Source organism: Sprattus sprattus, assembly GCF_963457725.1.
Source record: "Sprattus sprattus genome assembly, chromosome: 2".
Classification (NCBI taxonomy): Eukaryota; Metazoa; Chordata; class Actinopteri; order Clupeiformes; family Clupeidae; genus Sprattus; species Sprattus sprattus.
The window spans coordinates 7,011,360-7,021,359 of NC_137921.1; the positions used below are offsets into that span (position 1 = coordinate 7,011,360).

At 47.1% G+C, this 10,000-nt stretch overlaps 1 protein-coding gene across 1 annotated transcript in view; it reads right to left on the minus strand.

Moving 5' to 3' along the window:
- Window positions 1–10,000, minus strand: part of adcy6a (adenylate cyclase 6a) — a 63,815-nt gene that overhangs the window by 20,552 nt on the left and 33,263 nt on the right. The window contains 1 exon segment of the mRNA XM_080832005.1: window positions 938–1,087. Coding sequence (XP_080688131.1) covers window positions 938–1,087 — 150 coding nt within the window.

Sequence of the window (10,000 nt, forward strand, 5' to 3'; positions counted from 1 at the left end):
CAGCATCTAAGGCTAATGCAGCATCTAAGACTAATACAGCATCTAAGGCTAATACAGCATCTAAGGCTAATATAGCATCTAAGGTTATTACAGCATCTAAGGCCAATACAGCATAGAGCCATACACCACTTGTTTGCATGCCAAGTTGCTGGTTCTCTCTCTCTGGGTGGACTATGTGTACCTAGGGCTGGTGTGTTGGGGTATGGTGTGTGTACTGGTGTGTTTGTAGGACTGATGTGTTTGTAGGGCTGGTGTATGGTGTATGGTGTGTGTATAGGTGTGTTTGTAGGGCTGGTGTATGGTGTGTGTATAGGTATGTTTGTAGGGCTGGTGTATGGTGTGTGTATAGGTGTGTTTGTAGGGCTGGTGTATGGTGTATGGTGTGTGTACAGGTGTGTTTGTAGGGCTGGTGTATGGAGTATGGTGTGTGTACAGGTGTGTTTGTAGGGCTGGTGTATGGTGTGTGTATAGGTATGTTTGTAGGGCTGATGTATGGTGTATGGTGTGTGTATAGGTGTGTTTGTACCTGTAACTGATGCCCCATCTACAAGTGGACCATGCGTAACAGGGTGTGTGTGCACAGGTGTGTTGTAGATCTGCTGCTGGATCTCCCACTGCAGGTATACTGTACCTGTTGGATGTAGTGGGGGCTTGTGCAGTGTGTGTAGTGGGGGCTGGTGTGACCTAGTGTGTGTGTGGTGGAGTGTGTTTGCACCTGCTGGTGGCTGCTTCCTCTGCAGGTGTGTGCATGTAGCGGGGGCTGGGCTGGGCTGGTGGGGTGTGTGTCCAGGTGTGTGTGGTGTAGTGTGTTAGTACCTGCTGTTGGCAGCTTCCTCCGCAGGTGTGCTGCATTTAGGGGGGGGCTGGTGTGGTATGGTGTGTGTGTCCAGGTGTGTGTGGTGTGGTGTGGTGTGTGTGTCCAGGTGTGTGTTAGTACCTGCTGCTGGTTCTCCCTCTGCAGGTGGAGGCGAGCCTGGATGTAGCCGCGCGTCTCCTGGAAGGCCTGCCTCTGGGACACCTCCGCTGGGTAGTGCGTGCAGATCCCAATGATGTTGGTGCACAAGAAGATCAGCGTGTTGGCGCTCAGCTGAGAACGTAAGGGGAGGAGAGAAAGAGGGGGAGGAGAGATAGAGGGAGAGAGGGAGAGAGGGAGAGCGAGAGAGAGGGAGAGAGAGAGTGAGAGATAGAGAGATAGAGAGAGAGAGAGAAAGAGATAGAGAGAGGGAGAGAGAGACAGAGAGAGAGAGAGAGAGAGAGAGAGAGAGTGAGAGATAGAGAGGAAGAGAGGGAGAGAGAGAGAGAGAGAGTGAGAGAGAGAGAGAGCGAGAGATAGAGATATAGAGAGAGAGAGAGAGAGGGAGAGAGAGAGAGAGAGAGAGGGAGATGTCATGACAGAGTGAGTGGAAGAGGCAGACAGAGAAACACAGAGTGGGTGAGAGAGAGAGATTGAGGCAGGCATTGAGACAAAGGATGTGTGAGAAGAAGGGGAGATAGAAGAAGAATGAGAGAAGAAAGAGAGAGAAAGCAGGTGAAAAGGGAGGTTAAGAGGGTCAATTCAGGAAGTTATGGAAGAAAGAGGGAATGAGGGGAAGTTGAGAAAAAGAGAAAGAGAAAGAGAAAGATGAAGAGAGGTTACATTAATATCACTATGCTTTTCCAAGAGGTCCAGAACATTCTGTACAAGTGAACACAAAAACATTCACACACACACATTCACTGGGGATATTACTCCATGCACCCCCACCCCTCACACACCCACAATGCAGCGTGAGAATATACTCAGACCTTTGTCCCAAGCAGCCTACAACCTACATCACCGCTATGTTGCGCTGTGCTGTGTGACATCCAAACCATGGCTAAAATTAGACTCAGACAGACAGGAAACGAGAGTATAGTCACTTCCTGTGGGGCAGGGGGTTGGAGGTCTGGATGGAGGTGTGTGGGGGTGTGGGCGAGGGATGGGGTGGGGAGGGGGTGGACAAAATTGGTCCAGAGGTTGCATGGACAGATGGTAGAGTTACTCAAGGTTGTCATGGCGATATGCCATGGTTACGTAAGGGTATACCAAATGCAGTTTGAACTCTGTGCCCGTTTTTCTCCTAGCAACACAGACGTGCTTCACAACTTTAGCTCAAACATCAACTCAAGCAATAATCTCTAGCAAGTGCTAGTCCATGGTCCACCTGAGGGGAAAAGTCTGAACTATTACACTGGTCCAATGTATGTGTGTGGTCCCACTTCACATTCAGTTACAAAGCGTCTCCATCTCCTGTGAAAATATTTTGCTAAAGGTTAGTAGCCTTACACCTTATCCCATTGCCAAGAACTTCTTATTGCATCGTGTACTAATTGTACACTGTACTTATAAATTGATTAAATATTAAGTATGTGGCACCAAAGGGCAGATATAGAAAGTGAGGACATTTCTACACCGTTTCTACACAAGAAGACATTCACACGTTTTATGTTCTTACACGTTTCTAACTGAATATGACCTGACAATGTCTCTGGATATGACCTGATCAAGTCTCTGGATATGACCTGATCATGTGTCTGGATATGATCTGATCACGTCTCTGAATATGACCTGATCACGTCTCTGGATATGACCTGATCACGTCTCTGAATATGACCTGATCACGTCTCTGGATATGATCTGATCATGTCTCTGAATATGACCTGATCATGTCTCTGGATATGACCTGATCACATCTCTGAATATGACCTGATCATGTCTCTGAATATGACCTGATCACGTCTCTGAATATGACCTGATCATGTCTCTGAATATGACCTGATTATGTATCTGGATATGACCTGATCACATCTCTGAATATGACCTGATCATGTCTCTGAATATGACCTGATCACGTCTTTGGATTTGAAGTGTGTCCCCTAAGTGAAACACTGCACTCTTATGCAGCTGTTGTGTTACAGTTGTTTACCTCTTCCCAAAACAAGACAACAAACATCTACCTGCCTAACTGCCATCTACCTTTCACACTGACAAGCTCAATTATGCTTAAAGCAATAGCTAGCTTATAGCAAAAATGATTTCCTTCTGATTTCAACACAAACATACACTTCAACATAATGTGTGTATGCGTGTGTGTGTTACTAATACATAATGTGTGTGTGTGTGTGTGTGTGTGTGTGTGTGTGTCTGTGTCTGCTTTGTGACTGTACCTGCTGATTGTGCCTGTGTGTGTGTGTGTGTGTGTGTGTGTGTGTGTGTGTCTGTGTGTGTGTGTTTGTGTGTGTGTGTGTGTGTGTGTGCGCAGTTGATGAGGAGGGGGTTTAGTAGTTAATGACCAATCTAATTAGGCTTTGGAATTGGTTTGTATCAATTTAACAAATGTTTCTTTGAATCAAATTAATTATAGCCTAATCAGGAGACAGCAGATGGAGAGGGATAATGGCTGCCTGTGCCGCCGCACCCTCGTTGTGTCTGACGATGATGACATCACCGACGAGGCATGGGCGACAGTGCGAGGTGGTGGCGCCGTTTCTGATGTCTCATCAGAAGTCCTCAAAGCAAGCGAGGCGGAGTGAGAAACAGACGAGAGAAGTAACAGAGTCACAGAGAGAAAAGAGAAGAGAGGAAGAGTTAACGGAAGAAGAAAAAATAAATGAGGGATAGAGAGAGATAAGATATAAAGAGGAAAGGAGAAACAGGTCCGGCACAAGGATGAAGTGACTTAGGGGGCAGTTAAAAAAAAAATGGCCGGTGGCAAATCTTTTTAAATAAAGTAAAACTGTAAAACATTATAATCCTGTTATGCCTTCTGCATCTTTATTTCCCCCATCCTGCGGGCAGCAATATATCCTTGTTTTGAGTGACTGGATGCGAACAATTCCCTACCTTATCCTGTCTATGTGTTGTGCATCATGGCTAAAATTGGTCTGGTGGTAGGTTTAATGAAATTCATTAAATTCATTGCCATGCAATTGTTGTTGTCTGAAAGGCTAAATAACAACAGCACAAACAGCACCATTTCAAAATCAAATAACAAATTTAGTTCACAGCAGGTGTGAAGCAAGTGTTAAACCTGTCCCTGTTTATGGAAACTGAGCACAGAGAACGTAAAGTCTACAAGGCGCGAAATAATAGAATTTATGAATGATTCTGACCACTGACAGTGGACGGCTTAAATAATAATAACAAAATAACCAAATAATAGCCGCCAGCGTCGGGGTCAGCTAGTAATAGAAGAGCTGGGGCCGCGGCGCGTGGAGCTAGCAGATTAGCTTCGGCCTCGGCCATATCGTTGCTGTTGCCGGGGCTACTAGCCTCGGCTGTGGTCTGCGCCACATTCTGATGTCCAGTGTACCATACTATTTAGCAAGCAAGCTTTATTGTTGCAGTTTCAGGTTTTGTGTAAATCAAATCGCATACAGCTGCTGTGCAAAAAAAAATACCCCCGCCAACCCCCCAATCCCTGCCCCCTCGTGACACCGAGTCTGGACGGCTCTCCCTTGTGTGTGTGTGTGTGTGTGTGTGTGTGTGTGTGTGTGTGTGTGTGTGTGTGTTTCACACAGATGACGCTGCGGCTCTGTATACTACCTCAGCTGCCGGCTCAAGGGCAGAACAACAATATTATACAGATTAGAATTCTTAATGTTTATACAGAATGGCGAGGCGGAATAAAGGCACAACATTCCTGCTTAGAGTAGCCTGTATATAGAGCCCCAGAGATACAGAGAGAGAGAGAGAGAGAGGCAGAGAGAGAGAGAGAGAGAGGCAGAGAGAGAGGGGGGGTTGACTTGTACCTTTATTGGAACATCAGTGCTTAGGGGGAGAGAAGGGAAGAGGAGAGGAGAGGAGAGGAGAGGAGAGAGGACAGAGGAGACGGGTTACAGCAGTGTCAGCAGCAGCAGCTACAGAGCAGGCAGCAGAGGAGAGGAAAGAAAGAGAGGAGGAGTGGAGAGAAAAAGAGAAATGGCGGAAGGAGGGGAGAAGGTAGGAGAATAAATGAGAGGAGAGCAGAGGAGAGGAGAGGAGAGGGGATGTGAGGAAAGGGGAGCAGACCAACTGAGAAATGAGAAAAAAGAAGAAGGACAAAAGAAGAAAAGACAAGATGAGAAGAGAAGAGAAGAGGAGAGGAGAGGCGAAGTGAAGGGGAGAGGAGAGGAGAGGAGAGGAGAGGAGAGGAGAGGAGAGGAGAGGCGAAGTGAAGGGGAGAGGAGAGGAGAGGAGAGGAGAGGAGTAGAGGAGGGGAGAGGAGAGGAGAGGTGAGGAGAGGAGAAGTGAAGGGAAGAGGAGAGGAGAGGAGAAGTGAAGGGGAGAGGAGAGGAGAAGTGAAGGGGAGAGGAGAGGAGAGGAGAGGAGAGGAGAGGAGAGGAGAGGAGAGGTGAAGGGAAGAGGAGAGGAGAGGAGAGGAGAGGAGAAGTGAAGGGGAGAGGAGAGGAGAGGAGAGGAGAGGAGAGGAGAAGTGAAGGGAAGAGGAGAGGAGAGGAGAGGAGAAGTGAAGGGGAGAGGAGAGGAGAGAGGGAGAGGCGGAGCAGGTCAGGAGAGGAGAGAAGAGAAGAGAAGAGAAGGAGAGAGGAGAAGAGAAGAGAAGAGAAGAGAAGAGAAGAGAAGAGAAGAGAAGAGAAGGAGAGAGGGAGGGGCGGAGCAGGTCAGGCCAGAGTGTTTGACGGTGACATTAGGCAGATGGCTCACTACTCTGCTCTGTTTACCCTCTGCTCCCTATTCAAGCAACAGAGGAACATATACAAAAAAGAGAAAGGTGTGTGTGTGTGTGTGTGTGTGTCTGTGTGTGTGTGTGTGTGTGTGTGTGTGTGTGTGTGTGGGTGTGGGCGGGGGGGGGGGGGTGGTGTGTGAGTGATGGGAGGGGAGCAGACATGAAAGGAATCATCTGACGTGTGCATCACAACGACATGTTACGGCTGCTGTGTGCCTGTGTGTATTTGTGTGTGTGTATTTGTGTGTGTGTGTGTGTGTGTGTGTGTGTATGTGTGTGTGTGTAAGTATGTGTGCGTGCATGCCGGTGTGCTTGGTGTAGAAGGGTGTGTGATTGTTTGTGTGTGAATGTGTGTGTGTGCTTAAGTGTGTATGTGTGTGTGAGTGTGAATGTGTATGTCTCTGTGTGCTTGTGTGTGTATGTGCGTGTGTATGTGTATGTGTATGTGTGAACGTGTGCTTGTGTGTGTGTGTGTGTGTGTGTGTGTGTGTGTGTGTGTAAGTCAGATCACAGGCTAGGCCTAATTGCTTGCTCTTCTCTAGAGGACAAGGGCAGGAGGTTTGCGCTGTACACAGAGCTGGGCTGTGTGTTTACGCAACACGACACCTCTCTGCGTCTGGACCGTGATTTATGACCAATAACCATCACCCTCCTGAAATAAAGGCAACCACTGCCAACGCCGCCCCCGTCCCCCCCCCCACCCCCATCTCTCACTCTTTCTCCTCTGCATTCTCTTTTATTTAATTTCTTATTCTCTCTCGTTCTCCCTTCTCTGCATTCTCTTATTTCATTTCGTATTCTCTCACTCTTTCTCTTTTCTCTGTATTCCCTCTTATTTCATTTCGTATTCTCTCACTCGTTCTCTCTTCTCTGCTTTCCCTCTCATTTCATCTCTTATTTTCCCTCCCTCCCTCGCTCCCTCTCTCTCTCTCTCCATTTGTCTGTTATTCTTCTCATTCTTTTCTCCCACTCATGCTACCTTTCTTATTCTTGATCTCTGTCTGTCATCTCTATTGTTCCATTTCTCTCTCTGTCTCTCCTCTACTCTCCCTTTCTACTTTCTCTCTCATTTCTATTCTGTCCTAGTCTGGGAAGTCCCGCCCCACTTCTTCCGGCCAAATTGATTTTGCCTCTGCAGTGGGTCTGGTCAACTTTGGATAGCCGTTCATTTCAAGATTTCCAGAATCCTTGGAGCCAATCACAAACTGGCTTTTGGCTACCTGGCGCGCCATTGGCGGATTTAAACTTACCACGGCTACGTTACAAAATCTACTGCACGGAGAGTTTTTAAACATTGGACATGGTAACCGCCGAAGCACCGCAAAGTTTTCTTTGAAAACAGAACAGAAACTTGCCCTGGAACAATTCATACAGAAAAAATATGTGTTTGCTTTATTACCGATCGTTGTATCGTTGTATAGTATCGTTGGTCTGATTGGTTAAAGGCGTGTCCAATTACGTGAGTGAAGTGAATCGCTAATGAGTAGTTGGCCAGACCAACTGAACAAATGGAATGCAGTGAAGGGGCAGGGAATTCCCAGACAAATTCTGTCCCACTCTCCTCTACAACTCTCATTCTATTTCCTATTCTCTCTTTCTCTCTCTCTTTCTCTGTCATCCCCTCATTCTTTTCTGCTTTTCATTGTCCTTTCTTTTCATCTCTCCCTTGCTTTTTCTCTCTCATTTAGTCTGCCATCCCTCTTTCTATCTCTCTCCATTCGTCCTCATTCTGTTCTCCCCTCTATTCCATTGTATTCTCTGTTTTTCTCTCACACAAACCCATCATCCCTCTCAAGGCCAATTCAGAACTCATTCCAAAAAATGACATAAATAACTTTCAATGTTATGTCTGTTAGGGTGTTGCAGACCTCGTAAACATCAACATTTCTCAAAGGGCACAGACGTTGAAAGTTTTTGCGCCTCCCTCTGATTGGATGAGAGACTCGATGGACATTTTGCCTTGCTCACACTTGTCACCTAGACTATAAATTCACCTTCAGTGTTTTCAACTTATCACTCTATCCCTCTTGTACACTCCCCTTACATTCCCTCATTCCTATTCTCTACCTCTCTCTCTCTCTTTTTTTTTAAATTTCTTCTCATCCCCCCTTCCCACCTCTGTGTCTTACTCTTCTTGACATTGGCTGTAAAACCAGAGTGCCACTTTCTCGGACAGTCTGTCCCCTGAAAGCCGTTGCTTACAGAGCACTCAGTCTGTGTGTGTGTGTGTGTGTGTGTGTGTGTGTGTGTGTGTGTGTGTGTGTGTGTGTGTGCACTCCGTCACCCTGGCTCTGGGACTTCCTGCTAATGTAAATGACTGGTGGGGGCCCTCCTAAATCAGCCAACATTAGAAACACACCACACTTGTCCAGCCTCCCTCTGTCTGTCTCACCCCCGCACCACCCACACACACACACACACACACACACACACACACACACACACACACACACTCAACCTCTTACAGTACGTCAGACCTGACCGGGAGATGTGGAAAAAAAGCAGTGTTTCAGCCTTTCAGAGGCTGTGTGTGTGTGTGTGTGTGTGTGTTTGTGTGTGTGTGTGTGTGTGTGTGAGAGTCCGTCATTGTTCTCTGTAGTCGAAAGCAAGAGAGAGCATTAGAGCCATTGTCATTGGCAGTGTTTGCACGTGTGTGTATAAGTGTATCATTGTCTTAGCGTGTATATGTGTGTGCATGTAATGTGTCAGTGTGTGACAGTGCCATTGTGTTTAGGTGCATAAGCGTGTGTCTATGTGAGTGTGTGTGTGTGTGTGTGTCTATGTGAGTGTGTTTGTGTCTGTGTGTGTGTGTGTGTGTGTGTGTGTGTGTGTGTGTGTGTGTGTGTGTGTGTGTGTGTGTGTGTGTGTGTGTGTGTGTGTGTGTGTGTGTGTGTGTGTGTGTGTGTATGGCTTCTCTTCATTCATTATCTAATTCTAATTCACTGTGTCGCTTTTTTCCGCTGGTGAGTCATCCAATCATCTGTTCTGTCTGTCTGATTTTATGGCGTTATTATTCCATCTCTCTCTCCTTCAACCTGTTGGGCTTTATTATATAAACCCATTACGTCCATTGGAGGATTATGGGTCCATTGTTGCCTCTGCTCTGATGGCTGACGAGACAGGCCGTTTAGGGGTGAAAGGTCACAGCGCCGCCCAGAGAGCGGCTGACCCTGGAGTGGTTCTGGCCTCCATTTGGCTGCAGAATCAGACAGAGACAGCGTGGAGCGGACAGAATTTCCTCCTTTTGTTAGGGATCTTGAAGGCAGTTATGTTACTATGGAAACTCAGAAGCACCTCTTACATCCATACTTTACTAAACAGTTGTGGAATGATCAATCTCGAACTCAATGTGCCATCGACAATCCCCCCTCAGTTTCTACTGTTTGTAGCTCTACTGCTGTTTGTAGTTCTACTGCTGTTTGTAGTTCTACTGCTGTTTGTAGCTCCACTGCTGCTTGTAATTCTACTGCTGCTTGTAATTCTACTGCTGTTTGTAATTCTACTGCTGTTTGTAGCTCCACTGCTGCTTGTAATTCTACTGCTGCTTGTAGTTCCACTGCTGCTTGTAGTTACACTGCTGTTTATAGTTCTTCTGCTGTTTGTAGTTCTACTGCTGTTTGTAGTTCTGCTGCTGTTTGTAGTTCTACTGCTGTTTGTAGTTCTGCTGCTGTTTGTAGTTCTACTGCTGTTTGTAGTTCTGCTGCTGTTTGTAGTTCTACTGCTGTTTGTAATTCTATGGTAAACCCAGGGACTCTATGGAATCCCCTGAGCCACTGCAGTGGGCAACTCTGAGGGGTTTTTATTTGCAGTCATGGAATGTTAGCCGCTGGCAGAATTCTACATGCCTGCATCACAAAGTGGCTGTGCTCTGACAGTTTACAATGAAGATGGCTCTTTCTTACCCCCACCCCCCCTCTTTCTCTCTCTGTCGTTTTCCCCCTCTTCCTCTCTCTGTCGTTTTCCCTCTCTTTCTCTCTCCAGTGAGCAGGAAACAGAGGGTTGACTTCCCACCCCCACACTTGTGCGACGTTCAACACCAGCAAGACGTTTTCTACACACACTACTGTTGCTTCTCAGCCCCGTGTGAGGGGTGTGGGGGGCTTGATCTGTGTGTGTGTGTGTGTGTGTGTGTGTGTGTGTGTGTGTGTGTGTGTGTGTGTGTGTGAGAGTGTGTGTGTGTGAGAGTGTGTGTGTGTGAGAGTGTGTGTGTCTGTGTGTGTGTGTGTGTGTGTGAAGAAACAAGCCAGGGGCAGGGATTGGTCAGTCTCGGCTGCACCTGTCCCCCTGGCCCCTAGGGGGCGACGTGCAGTCCTCTC